Raw genomic sequence first — 23,480 nt, 5'->3', positions numbered from 1 at the left:
TTTTTCACAACAATCATGATATTAAACATTACTTCAGGAGTATTAATTAACATTTACCTATAACATATGCAATAGCTAGTGTACATTTTTGTGGGTTTCCTATGGAAGTGTAGAGCCCATAAGAAACAATAATTGCAATTCACATACAACACTGATGCAATCACATAAAATCTCTTTTACAAAAATCACCAGTGATTTTTGATGCACATCTTTTTCCATTCACATATGTGTCCATAAAACTTGTCATGTAAATAATTAGCCGCGAGGTCTAGTCAAGGGCGAGTGAGCTCCACCTTGACCTCCACCATTTCTACCGTACCTTTGGTGGTGAAGCAGAGATCGATCATGACCGTAACGATGAGAACTCACCGGAGGATGACGATCTTGTTGGTGGCGCTGGGTGGCTGTGGCGGTATGTTTTGCACCGGCTTTGGAGCCCTTAGGCTTCATCTTGATGGCATTGACTTGTTGGAGAGTCTCCAAAACTTCTTCCATTGAGGGTCGGCTTTTTGGATCGGATTCAAGACATTGAAGTATAAGTTCAGCTGCTTGGAATGCAGCTTTTAAAGGGTAGCGATTTTTAAGCCCTGGGTCCATGATTTTGTTCAATTTCCTCTTGTCGGGTAGGAAGGGCCTAGCCCACTCTATCAAATTGTGCTCACCCTTGGGTCGATTCATGTCGAGCACCCTTAAACCTGTCAATAATTCAAGCAACACCACTCCAAAACCGTATACATCGCTCTTCACGTACAAATGACCTGAAAATTCATTATTGATCATTGTTGTCGAATTCATATTTGCACCACTGTACAAACAAATAAAATTTATAATTGTCATAAACTCATAATCAGTCTTTGGGTGTTAAAAGCTAGTAAGATGAAAATGGCTTAGGATCATCCATCCCTAAATTAAATTGTGATATTGCTTCAAAATACTTGAAGTTATTGAATTATGAGACTCCAAACTCCAAACCAATATGAAGGAAGGGGTTGAAAATTGAGTATTTGTCAATGACCCCCAAAAAAAAAAAAAAAAAAAAAGAGTCAAAAATTGTCGCATAGAATGATATGTGTTTTTAGTGATTCTTTCATTTCAAACCAAAATACCAACCTTGTAGCTTCTAATTCAAAAAATATTAATGCAACATCTTTTGGATGAGTTCTAGAAATGTTATGTGTAAATCATTTTTCCAAACCACTTAGGTGAGGGTTGATAAATGCTAAAAGAAAATTTTCTTTAAAAAAAAAAAAATAGTCAATCATTTTTTAAGTCTTTCTAGATCAAAAAGTTTAATTAAAAAAATAGACCAAGTAAAACAAAAATGACAGAAAAGTCAAACAAATTTTACTTTTTTAAATTAAACTTTTGATATCATTTAAACAAGACATGATTAAAACTTCGTTTCTTTCTGCCTAAAATATTTTACACTTGAAAATATTTTTGTATAAATTGATTTTGCACAAAAAAATGTATATTCATTCTTGGACTTTGGCTACTACTCGTATAAGAGAAAGATATGGGGGAGTCATACCAGTTGCGACGTACTCAGGAGCAGCATAGCCATACGTGCCAATGATGCGCGTTGTCACATGTGAATTGCCATTTATGGGACCTAACTTTGCCAACCCAAAATCTGAAAGCTTTGCATTGAAGTCCTACAAAAATCAACGAGATTGATGGAAATTAGCATTGGAGATATAAAAAGGGTTGGGCTTAGCTTTTCTCAAGTTTAAATATGAAGTTGAGACGACTTGAGCTTTTTAAACAAATTCATGGCAAATTAATCTATATATACAGTAATGCACAAAGAGGTCAATTAATGAATTTAATTTAACTTAAATTACCCCGTCAAGCAATATATTGGAAGCCTTAAAATCGCGGTAGATGACTTGCTTCTCTGTCGTGTGCAAGAAAGCGAGGCCTTGAGCTGCTCCTATAGCTATATTAAGCCTTGCCTCCCATGGAAGTGGTTCTAAACCCCCTGCACCATTTACAACATTGCAACATATATACACAACACTTTGTTATTTTTTGAAAACAATTTTGTTGTTTTTTTAGATGAACACATTTCCATGAATTAATGCATGTGAAATGAAGGGTTTTGGTTGAAGTAAAAGTGTTGCTTACTCTTGAAAAGGTGGCTTTCTAAGCTTCCTTTTTGCATGTATTCATAAATTAGGAGCAATTGATCATCTTCCCAACAGTAACCCAACAGCTTTACTAGATTTGGATGACTAAATTTTCCCAAGAACTTCACCTCTGACTGCACTCGCAAAAATTTAAAATAATCAAGATTAATATAATGATTGAGAAAATGCATATTGGATACATTTGATTATTCTCACACACACACAAGGTTTTGAAAAGTGATTGCGGTCGCCGTAACAGTGGCGGTGGCGCGGTTGTGGTTGCAAGTGTGGGGAGTAAATGTCGTAGCATAACGGTTGAGGTAACCTGAACCGTGAATTTTTTTTATTTTTCGCACAATTTGAAAAAACCTTACCGATATTGATATTTTTTTTCCATGGTCATATTTATTGGGTTTAAAATAAATATTGATCAATTTTTGTAAATTTTTAAGTATGATTCAATATATTTCATATTTTTAAATCACTATAAACTGAGTTTTTTACATTTATTTTAATAATTAATGACTTTATATTATACAAAAAATCAATCACTAACTATTATATATAAGATAAACAATGACAAACATAAGAGAATACCTGAGAGCCTAAATTTATATATATACATATTTTAACTAAACTAAATAGATAATGACCACAATTATTATTATTATTATTATTATTATTATTATTATTATTATTATTATTTTCAAACAATATATAGATAGACGCACACAAATAAAATAGTTGAGTGATAGCAGCTGAATAGAATAGCATAGGTCTTACAGTTTCAACAAATCAATAACATGTTCTTCATCTTCCTTCTTTTGTCTCTCTATCTCTTGCTCCTCCATCTTCTCTCTTTATCTTCCCACTTCTCTCTATCCCTCTTCCCCCCATTTTCAGCTTTTTTTTTGTTGTGTTTTTTTTATAAAAAAAAAACGGTTTGGAATCATTACGTAACGGTACGTAACAGGCCGTTATGACTGTTACGGCATCGTTATGGCCGACACACCTGTGAATCTCAATCACACTGCAAAAGTGGCCGTAACGGGTGGCGGTAACCACCAAAACCGTTACGTAACGGTGTTACATAATGGCGTTACGTAACGGTTGTGACTGCTTTTTAAAACCTTGCACACACACACACACACACACACATATATATATATAGAAAGTAGCTTTGGCAATGAAGATGTTCTATGTGTTCGATGCAATCATCATCCCTTTAAATTGGACATGAAATTAAGGGTATTGGAGGAAACCATTTGTTGAATATCTATATATAATCTGATCAACTTTATAAATTTATTCAGTTCTAAAATTCTAAACTAATTTGATTTATTCTTAGTTTAAAAATCAATGATAGGTCTTAATTATATATTCTTCTTTTTGTTTTGGTTTGCCATCACTCAAAATGTTTGTTCATGTGCTATTTTAGTCACGTTTATAGATTTTTATAAGAATTAATGATTACTTTGCCCCTAGTTTTATTAAAGTTGCACTTTGATACTTGTAAAATTAAAAATTATACTTTTTTATCCTTAGTTATGTGAAAATTGTACTTTGTTTCTTATAATTTATAAAATTTACACTTTGCACAATTTATTTTTAAAACTTAATAAAACATATAGTGAAAACTAAAAGCAAAACTACCTTTTTTTGTTTTTGTTTTTTTTTGTTTTTCAATAGATAGAAGAGTAATGACAAATATAAAAAATATTTATATCATTAGACAAACCAGTAGCTCATAATAATTAGAAAGTTAAAAAAACCTGACAACCAATAAATCAACTCAAATTCAATAACCACTGCTAATTATATGCAACCTCATAATGGGAAAGAAATAAATTATCACAAACGGTATCAAACTTCTCTCCATAGAAGTTAAACTCGCAATCTCACACTACCAACGGTATTACATAATCACTAGGCCAATTGTCCTAATTCATTTTACAAAACTATATTATAGTGTAATTTTTACAAACTAGAGGTGCAATATGTAACTTTTTATTTTATGGAGGCAAATTACGAATTTTCACAAAATAATAATGTTTGAAAATTCGAATTCGAGAGTTTTAATGGAGCTCTAATGATGTAAAAACTACCTATGTGATATGAGGTCTATACTCTTCTCTTTATCTCTCTCTTTTCCACATCATTAAAACTCTCATTAAAACTATTATTTTAAAGTTATGTATCAAAATTCTTTCACAAAATTACAAAGCACAAAGTGGCATTTAGCAATTAGCAAAAAGCAAGCTGTATGAATTTTCAACCAAAACCGAAACGTTTGACTAGGTCCAGTCCATTTACCAACTACTCCTGTCTTTCTATTTTAATTCAGCTGCTCCTACTTGACCAAGGGATGGGATGGCAAATGGGGCGACTTTGTCTTTCCGTTCCCGTATATCAAAGGACAAGGAGACTATGGCCTATTTTAGATTTTTTTTTTTTTTTTGATTTTTTAACTTTTAACCATGCAATGGGAATATGTTCATTTTGTAATTTTAAAAAATAAAAAAATAAAAATTAAAGATAATATAATATGTTATAAATAATGAGAGTAAAAATATATAAGATGATAAAAAAATCAGTAAAAATAAATATTAATTGTAATATTTTAATGTTTTATTCATTATATTAAAATAAAATTGAGAGTAGGGCAGATAGAATGGAACAAGAAAGTAAAACTTGTCCTATCCCACTTTTTTGGAATAGAGTAGGGGATGCAAGTAGGACTACAAATGAACATAAATAGGTTCGAACTGGGCTCAATAAAAGCTCATTTGCACTCGGTTTGTTAAATTTTTATTTTGTTTGAACTCGTTAAAAACTTAATAAATAAGTACAAATAAGGTCGCAAATGAAATGAGTCGAGTCAAGTCGAGATTTGCTGAGCTCGAACTCGAGCTCGGCTCTTTTGCTTATTGAGTTCATGTATGGGTAATGTTAGGGATACAAAATTTTTTGCCAAATGAATAATCAAATGTTTTATATGGGTGTAGGTCCATACTTTTGTGAACCCCACACTCATGTGACACATTTGGTCATTCATTTGGTAGAAAATTTGAGGCCTATAGCATTTTCCTTCGTTTTTTGAGTTCGAGTTTGGCTTGATGAGTAATTGAGTTTGAACTCGGCTCGGCTCGGCTCGGCTCGGCTCATTAATATTAATGAAACTCGAGTTTAAATAAAAATATTATATATATATATATATATACAATATATTTATTATATAATTTAAATAAAGGTAAGCGAGCTTAATATTCGAATTCGAGCTCGACACATATAGTAAATGAGCTGAGTCGAGTAGAACCTTTAACGAGCCGAGCCGAACATATTTGTGAACAGTTCGATTCATTTGCAATCCTAAGCACAAACATAATAAAGCTCGATTCGTTTAACATTTACTTAAGTAATATAAAGATATGTATAAAAAAAAAGATAAATATGTTATTTATATATTTAAATATTGTAAATGTGGTAGATATTATTATTTTAGTACGATATTGACGTTTTTTTGTAGTATATTTATTTATATATATATATATTATATATAATTATATAATCAAAAATTTTAGTTGTAATTTTAATCTTATACACAAGTATGAATTTATAATTTGTTTACCTTGTTAAGTTTTGTGAGCAGGTTCGAATTCGAGTGAAATCTAAGCCAACTAAATTTAAGTTCAATTTATTAAGTTTTTATTCATTGAGTTGAGTTCAAACTTTTTAAAGTTTTAATAAAAAAAGTTTCCATCCCTTACACTTTGGGATTTCTATAAAATTAGAAGTCATTTTGTTAGGTATAATAATAACACAAAAGTAAGGATTATTAAAATAGCATAAAGTAATTAGAAAGTCAAAAATTAATTATTCTTTCAAAATAACTAGTTTGCAAGCTACTTTTTTGTAAGCAACAAAGTCCTCTTTGTCTCCACCAATCTCTGAATCATGATCGCCTATAGGAATGGGGAAACACTATGGTGGAAAAAAAAACAAAATAGAAATTGACTTAAAATTGACTTTAAAAAAAAAAAAATGGAATGTGAAATTTGATGATGAGTAGTGGAGACGCGGATATACCTGCCATTGTTGGAGACCTTGAGGGATATCGGGATTAGATTTCTTGACGGCGATGGCCAATCCGACGCCGATCCTGGAGGGTGCGTAGGTCTTCTCATCCACCCATCCTTTAAACACTCTTCCAAATCCTCCCTCTCCCAACACTGTGTCTGGTCTGAAATTCCTGGTCGCTCTCTTCAACTCCGAATACGTAAACACTTTCAAATTCGGAGTTACATTTACTGCTTTTCTACTCCCACCCACTTCCACTTCCACTTTCTCTTTCTCTTTCTCCTCCGAAGCCGCCGCACTTCCTCCTCCGACCACCACCTCCGCCGCCGCCGCAGCAGTATTGTTGTTGTTGTCGTCGTCGTCTACTAGTAGTGACAAAAATAAATGAGTTTTGATCATCTGAGAAAAATAAATGATAATAATAAAGAAATGATTGGTAAAGTGATTTGGGTTTATGGGAAATTATTCAAAAACATCTAAAAAAAGTCACCAAAGAAACACAAAGAGATCAGCTATATATATACATATACCTGGGGTGGATGGTTTGGTGGCGCTTGGGCTGCTATGATTACCTACTGGAGATCCCCAACAGTTTCCCATCTCTCTCTCTCTCTCTCTCTCTCTCTCTAGAAAGAAAGAAGAAGTTTTCTTTGATAAAGCTGATGATATGGTTTTCTCCAAGAGATAAGAAGGAGAGAGGAAACAGAAGAGCTCAAGAAAATTAAGCCTAGGTTTGGATTGTGAGACAAAGAAAGAGGTGAGAAAATAAAAACATAAAATTATGGAAAATAATATATCAGTTCACTTTTTAGATTTATTTTTTAAATTTAATAATGTATAAGTGATATGATTAGTTAATGATTAGAAAAGATATGAGAGAGAGTGTTGCCTCTAATATCCTAATTGATTATCACATCATTAAATTGGGTATAATTTTAATTTTAAATAACAATACTCCAATTATTGTGTTTTTTTTATTAGTATGTTCAAATAAATAAGCAAATAAGTTATGTGGTATTCATTTTTCGGTCTTTGTATTTAGTGGACAATCTGGATATTATGAAATATGCACAATTAATTCATGTTTTTATCATTAAACCTCATTATTTTTATTTTTTTTTTGATGAAAAATGAAATTTATAAAATAGGAGCGTTGTATTTTTCATTATTATTATTTATTTAACCTATAAATCAAACATTCTCTATTTCTCATCCAATTATTTCATTCAAATGTAAGAAATTTGTATAACTATTATTAAATGGGAAAATCTATACCATATGCACCATGTTACAAATTGAATTAATTTTATCACAAAATTTCGTAATATCAATCACAAAATGCATAATCTTACTATAAATTAACATAACAAAAATATTGTAACTAAGTCACAAACTTTTATAATATCAACCAAATTTTTTTAGATATTTTGTTACGCTAATTTGTGATGAATTACGCATTTTATAATTAAAATTATGAAATTTTGTAATAAAATTACGTCAATTTGTGATAGGGTGTATATGGTATGCACCCCTAAAGAAGTTCACACCATAGACATTCCCTACATTTTTTTTTTTTTTGATCAGCAAAATGAAACTTTATTAATGAAGAAAGCAAAACATGCTAAAACTTCCATCAATAAAGAGGGAAAGTGCAAAAAACATCAACGCTAACCTTAATAATCCCAACTAGGTTGGCACCACTAAGGAAGCACAATCATATGCGAGCACTAACCCAAAGATTGGTGAGAAGCCAATCAAGAGGAACCAAAAAAACAGAAAAAAATAACAAAGCAGCTACACAGACCAACACAGCATCAGACCACAAACAGCCTACAGCAGCACTAAAGAAGCATACTGTTGCAGATTAGCAGCGTACGCCATAATACAGCAAACACCAGCAGCATACACACTAAGACAACATACACCAGTAGCACACAGTAGCAGACATCAGCAGTATACAGCAGATCAGGCCCTAACCCCAGCATCAAACATTGCACCAGATCCTTGATTAGACAAACCACACAATAGGAACAAGCTACCACATCTGCCAAGTCCACCCCCAGCAAACTCCTCTAGGACTTATAATCAATACACCAACATGTACTAAATAATTAACACCTAATAGAACAACAAACACAACAGATAAACTGCCCTCTGCTTCCCAATACACTTTATCAGGTAAGCAACACAATAAAAGCCCCCATCATACCCTCCTAGCCAATTGTGGAGATATATTTTCTGAGTACCAACACGTGGCCAAGGTAACGCCGACATGTCAGCCGAGGTGCCATGTGCATGTCCTGGTTGTTATGCCGAGGTCATCTCGGATAGGCCGAGGTTACCTCCGAAGATATCGGAATCCAAGATAAGCGGATAAGGGGCAAGAGTCCTAGAATGAGAGAAGACATCAGTTTGTATTAAGATAAGACTCTTAGAGAGTTTATCCTAATCTTATTGGGAGTCCAAGATTAGCAGTAATCCTGAGTCCATAAAAGTTAGGCTTCTATTGGGACTAGGTTTATGTTGGCTATAAAAGAAAGGTACCCCCATGGGTCTAAGGTATGCTTTTGATACTCAAGCTTGTGAGTTTAGCACTTGATTTATCTTTGAAAGATATACTGACTTGATCGTCAAATTGCCCCCGGGTGGACGAACCACCGCCGGAATCTTCTTTTTCTGTTGCAGGTCAGCCAGATGCCATCTATTCTGTCGGTGCTCTCTAGCTGGTTACTGTAGCACGCGCCCATGGGCCTCACTACAGTTCGGACTCGATTTGTGTCACGGTTCTTAATCTGAACCAAAGAGTCCAAATCTGGTAAATCGTTTTGAGAAACAGATTTTTGAAAAGAAGTGCCAAACATGGACTGCTTTGCCAGATACAGAGTCGCCACCTAAATATTTTATTTTGGGGAATTTAGGAAACCCTGACTCGGTGCCAAAGGCCACGTGTCCGTCATCACCAAAGTTGCCTCGACTCAGGAACATGGGTACGATTGAGGAAGGTCAGCTATGAGCACCCCCTCCTGCCCGATCCGAAGATCGGCCTCTACTAACCGTGATATCTTGTTTTGAAAACATTATGTGTTCTTATTTCAATTATTAGCCTAGAATTACTATGTTATGCGTACAACAAACAAGTTATAGACCAAATCGCCTAATTTGGGACAAAACATTGTATATCCGTTTGTTTTGAAGAAATGTTTTGAAATTTGCTACTCGCAAGTAGGCTAAAATACAGATTTCAATGAACCGTTCCAACTCAGGCAATCTGACCTTCATCCACAGGCATTCAAGCAGTTTATATCACATAAGCAGCTAGCCTCATGGTAATCATGCTGTTATGGCAACACTCACACGCATGTGGTATGCTAAAGCATAAATACTTACATCGTACTCCGTGCCAAAACAATAAACTGGTTAGCAATCAATGCATGATCCAAGTCCATGTTTAAATGTCTAATGCAACGCATACGGAATGTCACTAGAGTAGGCTCGGCTATTCTATGAATGACATGTGAAAATGCACAAGTAGCATGTATTCAAGTTAGATTTGAAATACTAATGCAGTTAGCATGATGTGCCGAGCCCGGTGTATGCAATACTGATGAATGATGCACGCATGCATAGCATAAGGTATGCTAAATTAAACATGACCTATTACTAACCATCAAAGCAGGTAAGTAAAAGGGAGAAAGAAGTGGGGTTTGGAAGACATGCACACACTCACCCACACTTATTACAAATTCACCCTCGCTCGGAGGGACCAAAAGAATAATACAACGAACGAAAGAATAATACGAATTAACTAACTCGCAAGCTAATTAATTATTACAAATCACCTAATTAATTAACAAATTAAACTAAGCATAAGAAAAGCAATAAAAGGGGCCTCGAGAAGAGGGTTCGATGCGCGCGTGCTCGGGTCTTGCTCGGAAGTGCACTGTCATGCATAAGCTGCCTCTGTTTTCCCTGCACTGCCTCTTGGAAGACTGCCAAAGTCTCAGAATTGCTTCCCTGGACATTGGGAGACACCACCGGCTGAGTAGAATCATCACCGGCTGTGGTGTGTAATCATCAGCTGTTGATGAAGCTATCGGCCCAGGAAAGATTGCCGGTTAGCACTAAACACTGCCGGTCGGCAGAAAGTTCCTGCAGAATCTGCAATTGACAGCAGCAGAGGGCAAGGCATAGCATGGCAATGCAATTCAAGCAATGTATGCACCAATCCTATCCCTTATCATGTATACGACTCAAAGGGATATGGTCCTTGGTTCTCGGACCATCAATCGCGCATTTCAATGCGTGATGGGCCAAGAGACCAAGTTATGCATTTTCATGTCAAATGAAATGCGATGCACACAATCAAACCAAGGGGCTTCTACCTCCATCATGACTTGGTCAAGAGGTAGAGCATGCATGCCAATGCAATGCAATCCTAATCATGTGAGCTAGCATGCAACATGAATATACAAGCAAGTGATGTACACTAGGTACACAAACTAAGAAAACAAGCAAACAAGCATGCCATAACTATGCAAACTACTAAAGTATGCAAGATGCAATCTAATCATGCAACATGCTAGTAACTTGACCAAGGGAATGCATGCCAAATGCGAGTGATTTCAAACATGCAACACATGCAACCAAAGCATGCAAACATGGGATAATGTAACAACACTTGAATGGCATGCAAGGGATGGACTAACACTAATTGGACAGCTCTAAGTTAGGTCCAAAACAGTGGCCAAAGCTTAAGAAGATGGGACCAAACACACATATACACATACACACGTTAAGGCCTAAACACCTAAGCATCAAAGGGCATCTTTTAAGCACACTTAAAAGGGAATAATCATAGACATGGGGCATGCATTAAGCTCTGAAAATCATGCAAGAACATGGTGCCAAACCAAGCAAACAAGATAGGCTAAACATGCAACAAATGGCCCAAGCATTCAAGGCAAGCTAATGAAGTATTGAACTACACTTGATATGACCACACATGGTAAGACCTAAATGACCAAAAACAGAGTTTTAACACATAAAATAAAGCCCAAAAGACCACTTAGATGGCATCTAAATGGCTTGAATTCAAAAGCATGCACAAATCCACTTTCAAGGAGCATACCACACAAGCTCATAAGGCATCAAAGAGGCATCCAAGGCAAGCATACAAGCATGCTAAGGCGACTGAAATGATGCTATAAATGGTGCCAAACCATTAAAATAAAGCAAGTAATGCATGCTATACCCTCACATACTTAAGGCCAACAAGCCAAAAATGCAAAGGGGCTATACTAAACATGTCATGGCCGACCAAAATGACTAAGGACAGACCTCAAACATGGCAAAATAAGCATAAAAGCTTCACAAAGCTAGGCCTAAAACATGCTAGAACAATGGCTTACAACCTAAGGCATGTTAAGGCCTAAACATGGCATTACAAGGTAGGTATGCTAAGCATGCATGGTGTACCAAAACCAACTAAAAACAGAAGTATATTATGACATAATAAGCACAAAAATCAGCTAAGGCATGGTCGATAAGAGCCTAAGCTAGGTGCTCCCTCAAGAGGCAAAAAATGGTCTTTTTCAAGAACAACAAGGAGAGGGGGTGGCCCTCTCCTTCTTGGGACTTCAAGGCACCATCCTTACCACTGAAATCCCTCAAGATTTCAGTGGTGAAGAGGCCCAAATACCAAAGTCCCGGAGCTCACTCAAAATAGCACAAAATGGAGCCCCTCAAGGCTTAAGAGGGGTCAAACACCTCCAAACCACAAAACACTCTAAACAAACTATTTAGAGGGCCCAAAAACAGAACGTTTTTATATTATACACTAAGCTTAAAAATAGTTCTAAGATAGGCAAAAATAGTATGCAATAGTGGGGTAAAAAGGGGTAAGATTGTTACCCTTGTTGACCTTCTTCACAAATGGTGGACCAGCCCCTTCCTTGAGCTCAAAACAGCTCCCAAGCTTCAAGAACAAACCTCTGGCCCTTCAAGAACCAAGAAAAGGTGTAACACTATGTGCTTGTGTGCAATAGTAAGACACAAACACACTTATACACACACAAGAGAGAGATATAGAGATAGGATATGTATGAAATCCTAAACCTAAAACTCAAACCCTGAAATGGCTGTCTAAAATGTCTAACCCTTGCAACAAGAGAGAAGACCTCTCTTTATATAGCTTATTGTCTTGTAAAGCTTACAAGACAAGCTTCTAAAGAGAGAGATCCCTCCATACACGTGTATGGAGGGGAGCCAAATGCAAGACAGCTGTGTCAAAATATCTGCAAAAGCAGATGCACAGTAGTCGGCCGGCCAAAGATGCAATTGACCAAAAAAAGATAGCCGACCGGCCATCTATAGTGTCGGTCGGCCAAATATTTGGCCGGTGGCCACAAAACACAGCCGATGGCCTCAAGCCACGGCCGGTGATGGGTGGGGATGGTCTACAAGCCCTACCCTGCCTCTCAAAGGTGAAACACAAGTGTTTGGTGTCAAACTAAGCACAAAACAATCGAGTCGAGAGGTCCTGCGACGAGGCGTGCTGCCAAGGCTTCCGGGAACTCAAGACGAACACAAACATGGATAATCACCGAGTGTTCAAATGGTGACGTCCAAGTCTTGAGGACGGTCAAAAATGGGGTGTCTACAGTTGCCCCTCTTTGACAGAACTCGAAAGTCATAACAATGACGGGAGTGAATGTCAAAGCCCAGAGACGACCCATTTTTGACAAGGCCGAAGACTTAGACAAACATGCAAGACAAACAAGGTATGCGCCCGAAGGCAGGGGCAAAATGCAAGACAATGCACGAAGCCGAGCATAACTTTTGATCATGCAAAGATAAAGCTGTAACGAAGCACACATGCAACAGTTTTAAGCTAGCGTACGCCAAACTACACTACAATGCAGAAAGGATGTAAGAGAATTATGCAATTCTCGATACATCTCACTCGGAGGATACAATACCTGTGCGGTTCGTCTAGTTGCACCAGCCTCAAATGAACCGTACATACAATATCGTGCTTGTAAAGAAAACAACTCAACAGGTACGATGTTATTAGCAACATGCATAACATGCATAACATGAAAAATGAATGCAAGATGATATGCAATATATACAAAACTATGTATAGACAATGCAAATGAAGATGCAATGTGATTGAAACAATGCAACTATATGCAAAGCAATTGAATCATGATCCAATCATGAGCGGTTCGAAACCACACCAATGTCAAATAGATTGATGGAGGTAACAAGTCCGTCTACCATAGAACGGTCAACTGAACTATGAGTAATGTAGACGGACACAAGAACAAGTATTGGGGGGGATGACAAAGGTGGGGAAATGACCCGCTGGGGAAAGGACTACGATCCTAATGCCGGATGCAACAATTACACTACAATGTAATATATATATATATGGATATGCTGGGGAGATGGCAATGGATATGGCACGCGGGCCAAACCAAATCTTGCCTAGGCAAAGCATGTACGCATACAAGCCACGTCTAACATAGAATGGTCCACTGAACTATGCTTCGACACGAGAAGTATGGGCACATACCAGACCAAGCTCAATATGGAAAGGCGCAAGCCATAAATGGAAGGTGATGCAATGCATGCATGCAAATTACAATGCAATATCTACAAATATGCAATGGAATGGAGATGCAATATAATGGATATGGCACGCAGGCCAAACCAAATCTTGCCTAGGAAGGGCATGTACACGTACAAGCTGCGTCTAATATAGAACGGTCCACTGAACTATGTTTCGACGTGAAAAGCATGGGCACATATCGGACCAAGCTCAATCATGGAAAGGCGCGAGCCATAAAGCTACAATGCAATATACACTATATTACAATGATGCATGACAATGCAATTATATATTTTGTTTTGTTTTTGTTTTTGGAATGCAAATGATGCATGAAATGCATGGGATGCGCGACAACACGCGGCTTTTGAGATGCACGACAATGCAAATGAACTGTGCACACCAATGCACCAAAGGTCTTGCACCTTCCAAGGATTTAAGGTCTCCTAGACCATGTATATACAATACCTGTGCGGCTCGTCTGGTTGCACCAGCCTTAAATGAACCGTACATACAATATTGTGCCTGCAAAGAAAACAAACTTAACAGGTACAATGTGATTAACAACATGCGTATTAATGTATTTGAAAATGCGTGACAACGCAAAGCAGGTGAGAAGCATAACGATGCTGTGAAGGCATAGACAGGTAAGTGGAGCACGCGGTCTACGCAGGCAACGAAATTGATCATAAGTATGCGGTCTACGCAAGCAATGAAATTGAACATAAGCATGCGGTCTACGCAAATAATGGAATTGATTATAAACATGCGGTCTACGCAAGCAAAACATGCGGTCTACGCAAGTAATGAATTTGAACAAACATGCGGTCTACGCAAGCAAAACGTGCGGTCTACGCAAGTAATGAATTTGAACAAACATGCGGTCTACGCAAGCAAAACATGCGGCCTACGCAAGAAATGAATTTGAACAAACATGCGGTCTACGCAAGCAAAACGTGCGGTCTACGCAAGCAAAACGTGCGGTCTACGCAAGTAATGAATTTGAACAAACATGCGATCTACGCAAGCAAAACATGCGGTCTACGCAAGTAATGAATTTGAACAAACATGCGGTCTACGCAAGCAAAACATGCGGTCTACGCAGGTAATGAAATTGAACAAAATGCAGTCTACGCAAGCAAAACATGCGGTCTACGCAAGTAATGAAATTGAACAAACATGCGGTCTACGCAAGCAAAACATGCGGTCTACGCAAGTAATGAATTTAATTATAAACATGCGGTCTACGCAGGTAATGAAATGGATTGAATGCATGCAACATGCAATGAAATGCGCAAAACCGAGCGATGCGTTTTAGACAATGCGAGCGCACAAGACAGTGCGATTGATATGCGATACGCATGGGGCAACTCTTGAGTTTTGTAAAAGCCAAAAGGATACGAAAAGGATACACCTTGCACGAATTCGAGGGCCACGGACAGAAGACACGACCCGAGGTCAAAACAGAGGCCGGTTGAGTGTCGGAGATGCATCTTCTTATACTTCTTTGAGCTGTGAAGAGCCAAAACTACAGATCTGACCCAAACAAGGATGCAGGAGGCTCACCGGCCGGAAGAGGAGGCCACCGGCTGTCCATCGGCCATAAATACATTCCACCAGCCAAATATTTGGCCGACCGGCCAAAAATGTAGCTGACTGGCCAAAAGTGCCTGAATCGGGGCAGATTTGACTTTTCACCTCGGGTCTTTTAAAATAGGGTTCCAAACCCTATTTTACACATCCTCCTTAGCCGAAAATCCACTCCCTCTCTCTCTAGAGCATTTTTCTCTCTTCTTTTCTCCGTTTCTTTGCGTTTCACGCCCGTTTCGTCGTTTGATTCGCGTATACTTTCGCGTTTCGAACATTTTCATCCGAATATTTCTTCATTTCGGTGCTTCCTTTGCCCTTTCCACCTTTTGGGGTTTATTCCCCTCGAGTTTCTCTTGACTTGCGTGCCTTTTCCACTTCCCGACTTCTCGGGCCACTTTTTACCCTCTCAGGTTGACTTTCCGGTTGACTTTCCACATTTTCGCCCGATTTTCCCTTTTCCGGCTATTTTCTCACCATTTTTGACATGGCCGACGATATTCCACAAGGCGGGACTCCCCCGGATCACGAGATGGATCCTGGGGTTGAGCTCCTCCCATTGAGCGTCCGCCCGTTCGACCCGGCGACCTACCAGCCGGCGATTCATGTGCTATCTCCTGACGGACTTCGCCAGTTTCGGAGTTTCGACAGAGCGATACCACCAGAGCTCCTCCTGTGTGAGCCTACATCTCACTTATCCTTCGGCGCTTCCGAGGTAACATTCCTCTCTCTATTTTATTTTTTGCAATGTAGAATATAAAAACTGCCATAGCTGATTACATTCTTTAACTGCTTGACTCAGATACACTGACACACTGTGCACTATAGTTGATCGCAACCATACTGGCAACTAATATCTGTTTGAGGCTGACATGTGCACATACTGTAGTTTATTGCAATCACACCGATACCCGATATCTGTTTGCATCTGAAAAACTTGCACGCATGCTATATTTGTACTGAACCACGCCAACACGCTGACACATCACACGTTGTAGTTCACTATAAGCACACTAGCACCCGGGATCTGTTTGAATCTGAAAAACTTGCACGCATGCTATATTTGTACTGAATTCTGAATGCCCTTCAAAACTAGTATATTCAGTATTGCCTCGCAATTATTTGTTTGAAAAAAGGGAGATTCCCATACCGTCCGCGGGTATGGGAACATTGCCGCTCGGGACTGGTATGCTGAGCTTCCCGGCGCGGTTCGCCACATTGTGGACCAGGCGGGCTTCGACGCTTTCTGCAGGGGATTATCCAGACTCACCGCGAGCAGGCCTCTCCTTGCTGCTCTAGCGGAGAGGTGGTGGGACACCACCGACTCGTTCTATCTATCTGCGACGGGAGACATGACGATGACTCCCTATGATTTCTCGATGCTCACAGGCATCGGGGTAGGGGGTGATCCGATCCCCTTCGACACTGATATGGACGAGTGGACTGCCGCTCAGATCCATCTGCTTGGCGAGGTGCCACCTCTCGCCCGCCCAGGCTTTGTTCGTTACTCCTGGTTCGAGGTGCAGTTCAGGGTCCAGCCCGCGTTGGTGGAGGAGGCTCTGATGACTCCGGAGGCCGTGGAGAGATATGCGTGCGGCTTTCTCATGTTTCTGCTGGGGACGACCATTTTCGCCGACCGGGCGAACACCATGCCCCTTTGCCTGCTTAGTGCACTGGTGGATGTCAGGCAGATCTTGCACTATGATTGGGGTGGCGCCGCTTTGGCCACACTCTACGGGTATATGAGCTCGGCTTCCCGTGGCAGCGGACAGTTGCTCGGGGGCTACTGGCGTGCTTGGGAGGTACGTTTCTTTTCCGCTTTTCATTTCTGCTTTTCTATCTTCTGTACTCTGTACTGTATTCTGTATTGTACACACTGTAGTCTGCTTTTCACTAATTGTATACTGCACACACGGCACACACATACACTCTGCTTTACACTGACTGTACACTGCTCACACTGTACACTGTATACAATACACTGTCTGCGCAATACACTGCACAACATGTGGCCCTGTTATTCCTGTTTTATCTTGCATTCCGCTCTTATCTGATAATCATATTGATGTTTTCTCTACAGTTGTGGGTCTATGCCTACTTTCCCAGGCTTGCACCTGTGCCAGACACGGAGACCCCCCTCGTCGTCCCGTTCTCGTGACGCTTCGACGTGAGATGCGTGCGGAGGCCACGAGAGACATTTAGCTTCTTTCGCCGCTACTTCGACACTATTACCCCTGCCGAGGTACATTTTATTTCAGAATTTATCTAAGCTTTGCTTTTCACTGCATATTTCAATAACGATAGATAACAAACTGTATGTCACTTTCACATCACTTGGCAGCCTTGGGCTCCGTTGTTGGCGACGATTCGCGACCGATTTGCCGGTGCTGAGAAGACCTCGCATTTTCGGATCTTACTGGAGGGCCCAGTCTGTCGGGCTTGGTACCTGGGTGATCGTTTCCTACGCCAGACCCTAGGGTTACCAGAGCAGATAGTCCCGGTTCACCCCCCTGAGGACATGAGGGAGACCGAGAGACTCACTGCCGAGCAGATAGCCAATTATACTATCGGCTGGGAAGTGACCCGCTTCAGAGGTATCGGCGACTACAGAGAGTACGTGCAGACGTACATTATGCGGTCTCTGAGCGGTGGCCGTCGAGCTGAGGGAGCCAGGCCCGTGGCGCCAGCAGCTAGGGCAGGAGCGGGAGCTAGAGCAGGAGCATCGAGGAGGGCTCGAGTCCGTGGCAGGGGCGGAGTTCAGGGAGGACGGGGGACCGGTTGACCTGCTCTGCCCACTTTACTGACATACAGAGGGCAGGACGGGGCGACCTACCAGATCCCCTTTGCTCCTCCCCCGGCTGGTCATGAGTTAGCCGGCATCCCCGACTTGCCTCCGGTATGTATTACTTCATTTTGCATCTTGCATCTTGCATTTGGCATTTCATTTCAGTTTATTTGATATTCCGCGGAATACTGATATATCTGTACTCTTGCAGGCATCCTCCGAGTACACCCGGCAGTTCATGGAGTTGAATGCCTCCCTGATGGGGATGCTACAGCGGACCTTCGACCTCCTGGCCCTCTATAGTATTCCGGTATGTTCTTCTGATCAAGGCCTCAAATCACTCACAAGCTGATTCATGTAATCTGATGCACGACACAACACCTGACACACTGATCCCACAGCGTCTGATACACTGCATTTTGCACTGTACTCTGCACTGATAAACTGCTCACGGCATTCACACACTGTACTCATACACCGCATTCTGCACTGATAAACTGCTCACGGCATTCACACACTGTACTCATACACTGCATTCTGCACTGATAAACTGTCCACAGTATACTGATGCATTTGCCTTTTATGTACTTTTTCAGCCTCCCTTCCAGATTCCCGTTGTAGGAGGTGCTCCAGCTGGACCTTCCGTCTCCGCCCAAGGGAGAGATGAGGAGGGCAGAGTATTCCCCCACACCAAGGCGGGGCGCACTCATGTCGGAAGTAGTTCGCGGGCTCCAGTCCCTGATGATGACGATGACGAGGAATCGGAGGCGGAGGCAGGGTCGGAGGCGGAGTCATCGGAGGAGGAGACCGGAGGCGGCACTGGCTCGGGCTTTGACGACGATGCTGATGATGCTCCTGGACCTACGTCTAGGAAGAGGACTAGGACAGACCGATAGCCCTCGGAGCCGCTTGACATGGATACAGATTTTTGTTGTTTTTCTTCTTTCTTGTACTTTTCCCTTTTGTTGGTAGTTAGGATACTTTGTACTGCCGCAGGCAGATTTTTGTTTCCAAAACTTGTGTACTTGAAAAGATGATGAAATGAAACAGGCTTTTTACCTGAAAAAGTGTTTACATCCGTATATCTTTACATTTCATACTTTGTATTGCATCACACCATATTACACCTCAATGTAAATGAAATTGATTGGTTGTCTGAAAATTGAACACTTGCACTGTAATAATCAGATAGCTAAACAGCCAACAGCAAAATAACCCAAGCAAACCAATGCCTGATTCTGGACACACAGCCCTTACTCTACTGGGGATTAATCTGCATACAGCCCGTAACACAGCATTTGGTCCATTTTGCACACAGCAAATCCTGAACCAACAGCCCAATTTGACAAGACGGACTACGGAGCTGGAACCAGTTGAAGTTAAAGCGTGCTCAGATGCCCCAATTTCTTTGTTCTTTTGCTTCGCACAGATGTAGAGAATGGCACAACACTCTGAGCATAAACGATTTTTGAAATTAAATAAGGGTTTTTCAAACCTGGGTCTCGAGCCTAAAACCGAACACAGCGAGAAAGACTCAAACGAAAGGTGCACGACCAGAACACGATGAGACACGCTCGGAAAGGACTCAAAACAAAAGTTGAGGTAAATAAAACAAAAGACACGACATACAGACGCGTTAACGGAGACGGGGGACCTCAGATCACGAGGAGCCGGTTGTAACACGTCCGCGAGGGACCCCGTTACAGTTCGGACTCGATTTGTGTCACGGTTCTTAATCTTGAACCAAAGAGTCCAAATCCGGCAAACCATTTTGAGAAACAGATTTTTTTGAAAAGAAGTGCCAAACATGGACTGCTTTGCCAGATACAGAGTCGCCACCTAAATATTTTTTTATGGGGGAATTTAGGAAACCCTGACTCGGTGCCAAAGGCCACGTATCCGTCATCACCAAAGTTGCCTCGGCTCGGGAACTTGGGTACGATCGGGGAATGTCAGCTATGAGCACCCCCTCTCGCCCGATCCGAAGATCGGCCTCTACTAACCGTGATATCCGTTTTTGAAAACGTTATGTGTTCTTATCCTGGTTATTAGCCTAGAATTACTATGTTGTGCGCACAGCAAACAAGTATAGACCAAATCGCCTAAATTGGAACAAAACATTTCATGCTCGTTTTGAAAATGGTTTGCTACTCGCAAGTAGGCTAAAATGTAGGTTTTGCCACCCTCGAGTGGGCTTTTAGAAAAGATGGTTTTGCCACTATCTAGTGGGCTTAAAACTCACAGTTTTAAAGAATTATCCCAATTTAAGCAATTCGACCTTCATCCACAAGCATTCAAACAGTTTATCACGTAAGCATCTAGCCACATGGTAAGCATGCTGTCATGATAGCATTCACACGCATGCGGTATGCTAAAGCATAAAAGCTCACTTAGTACTCCAAGCCAAAACAGAAACCAGTTAGTAATCACATGCATGATCCTAGTTCATATTTGAAATGGTTAATGCAACACATGCAAAGATGCAATCTAAACAGGCTCGGCTATCCTAAACATGGCATGTGAAGTGCTGCAACTAACAAATACTCCACTTGGAATTGAAATACGAGTGCAGTTAGCATGATGTACCGAGCCTGGTGCATGCAAGACAAATGTATGAATGCACGCATGCATAGCATAAGGTATGCTAATTTAAATATGCCCTAGTCTACCATCATAAGCAAGTAAATAAAAGGGAAGAAAGACGTGGGGTTGGAAGACATGCCCACACGCACCCACACTTATTACAAATTTGCCCTCGCTCGGAGGGACCGAAAGAATAATACAGTCCGAATAACAAATCAACTATCCTAGCTAATTAATTATGACCCTTAATTAATTAACAAAATAAATGCAGACAGAAGGTGGCCGCAGTCGTGCCTCGGAATGCGCGAATGATGCATGCTCGGTCCATTTTGCCCGGAAACCCATACCATGGCATTGCTGCCTCTGTTAATGCTGCCCTGCTCCTCTGAAAATTGCCAAAGTCTCAGGGTATCTTCAATGAAAACTGCATAACACCACCGGCTAAGTGAAATGACCACCGGCTACGGGAAATTTCCATCGGCTGCTTTCAAGTCCATCGGCCTCATATCCTTTGCCAGTCGGCATTATTCAGTGCCGGTCGACAGAAACTTCCTGCAGAAGCTGGTTTTTGACAGCAACAAGGACAGACAGTGCATGGCATAGAATTTCAAGCACATGTATGCGCGGGCACACTCCCTATCATGCAAGGGACTCAAGGGAGCATGACCCTCGACCCTCGGGCCATCAATTATGCATGATGGCCTAAGAGGCCAAGTTTTGCAACTTTGATATCAAATGAAATGCAAGCACAAAACACATCAAAGGGCCCCAACCCCTATCATGATTGATCAAGAGGCAAGGGATGCATGCTCAATGAAATGCAACCTAGGCATGGAGGCTAAGTATGCAACATGAACATGCAAATGAGCAATGTATACTAGGCGCGCAACCTAAACATGTAAGCAAACATGGCATGCAACAACATGCGATGATGGACTTAAACTAACATGGATAGCTCGCAAGCATGCCAAAATCAGTGGCCATTAGATGAAAAATGAGACTCTCGAAATGCGTGCACGCATGCACGCAAATCGAGGACCAAACCTAAGGCATAGTATGAAACTCTAACAAGGCATGGCGAGGCATGAAATATGGCATACAAGCATGTAATTTCAGCACTGAAATGTGGTATAAAACAGCCCCGAATCACGGCAAAATAGCACCCGATGCATGAAATGAAACCGAAATGCAAAACTAGGCCCATACATTGGCCTACAGCTATATAAAACATGCATTATTCGATTATGACATGTGAAGACAGATTCTAGGAAGCCCCAAAACAAGCATTTTTTCAGTTTTAAACAAGGCCAAACAGCAAACACACATAGGGCAAAACTAGCATGCAAAAATGGCCCTAAATGTGAGATAAAGAAGCAACTCACAGCTGCTGACCCCAAACAGATTAGGGCCCTTCAACAATGTTGAAGAGGGGCCCAAAATATGACCTTTTCCAGTTGATGGCCAAACCCAAAACAGTATACAAGTATGCTCAAAATACTATGCAAGATTAAGGCCAAAAAAGAGCTACAACATAAAGTATACAAAGGGTGTCTCAAACCATGAAAGACCCTTAATGAAACATGAATAATGGGTCAAAATAAGACTGTTTTCAGTTCTGAAAAGAGCCCAAAAACTGAAGCACAATAGGCTAATAAATCATGCAAAAATGAGGACCAAAGAGGGGTATAATGACAAGTGGCACATGGAGGTCCCAAACAGTGAGAAGGGCTCAAAATAAGCCTATCTAAAGTTTACATCATGCTCCAAAACAGATCACACATAGGCCAAAAATACTATGTAAGATTATGGCATACAAAGGGGTAATGAAGCAAGTGCAAGATGGGGGTCCCAAATAGGGTAAGACCCTTAATGAAACAGAAAAATGAGCTCAAAAAAAATGATATTTCCAGTTATGGTCGGAGCTCAAAACAGCAAGCAAAAGGGGCTAAGAAAACTTGCAAAAATGAGCTAGAAAGAGGGAGAAATCAACTCACCCTTGAAGACCAATCCTTTGCTACCTCTTGGACCATGAAAAGTTGCCTCCTAGCCTCTGAGAAGGCCCTCCAAGCTGCTGAAATGGAGTGGTGGTGTGGTGCTATAGGGTGTAGTGCAAATAGGCCAAAAACAAGGGTCTTTGAACACTCTAACACACCCAAATGTAGAGAGAGAGGGAGATATAGAGAGAGAGTGTATATATATCAGATATATATGCCCTAGGTCTGGTTTTTTGTTCAACCAAAACAATGGAGGATGATGGCTTTCTTTTATAGAGCAAGGAAATGGCATAAAGCTTCTCAAAGAAGCTATACAAAAGAGTCAAAGGGACCAAGCTTCTAAGAGAAGCTAATGCAAAGGTGCAAGCTTCTTGAGGAAGCCAAGACAAGGGGTCAAAGCTTCCTCAAGAAGCTTTGAGCAAAGGGTGCAAAAAAGAGGGTCAAAAGGGGTGCAAAGGGTGCAAAACAGCCACACACGTGCATGGGGAGCAGAGTCTGTGCATTCCAGCTGGCACAGTTGGCATCCATTCAATCTGTAGAATACTCCGGAAGGTCATCGGCTAGCAAACTTGGTCGGTCAGCCATCTTTTCTGGCCGGTCGGCAATCTATTTGGCAGGTCGGCCATCTATTTGGTCGGTCGGCCATTTGTTTTGGCCGGTCGGCAGGAAAAATCTGCTCTGCAGGTCCAACTTCAAACGGGCCTAACTTCTTCATA

General features: G+C 40.5%; 1 protein-coding gene across 4 annotated transcripts; it reads right to left on the bottom strand.

Moving 5' to 3' along the window:
* LOC114286714 (putative serine/threonine-protein kinase PIX13) lies at positions 1-6,947 on the bottom strand. 4 transcript variants are annotated; one of them, XM_082873348.1, is made up of 6 exons: positions 6,737-6,947; positions 6,216-6,571; positions 2,128-2,263; positions 1,845-1,981; positions 1,532-1,655; positions 1-758 (listed from the first exon to the last, which is right to left on the bottom strand). In XM_082873348.1, the coding sequence occupies exons 1-6, from the start codon at positions 6,804-6,806 to the stop codon at positions 256-258; spliced, it is 1,326 nt and encodes a 441-aa protein (XP_082729474.1). In that variant the 5' UTR covers positions 6,807-6,947; the 3' UTR covers positions 1-255. The 4 variants fall into 4 exon arrangements, with proteins under 4 accessions (XP_082729474.1, XP_082729475.1, XP_082729476.1 ...); XM_082873349.1 differs by having other exon boundaries at positions 6,216-6,568; XM_082873350.1 differs by having other exon boundaries at positions 1-805; positions 6,737-6,944.
* Between the last annotated feature and the right edge of the window lie 16,533 nt (positions 6,948-23,480).

This window comes from Camellia sinensis, chromosome 6 (genome assembly GCF_055761805.1).
Source record: "Camellia sinensis isolate YWXY chromosome 6, ASM5576180v1, whole genome shotgun sequence".
Lineage (NCBI taxonomy): Eukaryota > Viridiplantae > Streptophyta > Magnoliopsida > Ericales > Theaceae > Camellia > Camellia sinensis.
Note: the sequence above shows the minus strand (reverse complement) of the source record. Positions and strands in the feature narration are given on the sequence as shown.

Bases quoted from the DNA above. Each gene is read 5' to 3' on its own strand.
- LOC114286714 (XM_082873348.1), bottom strand. From the start codon at position 6,806: ATGGGAAACTGTTGGGGATCTCCAGTAGGTAATCATAGCAGCCCAAGC. The intron at 6,572-6,736 runs GTATATGTATAT...TGTCACTACTAG, and splicing joins CACCAAACCATCCACCCCAG to TAGACGACGACGACAACAAC. The intron at 1,982-2,127 runs GTAAGCAACACT...TAAATGGTGCAG, and splicing joins AGAAAGCCACCTTTTCAAGA to GGGGTTTAGAACCACTTCCA.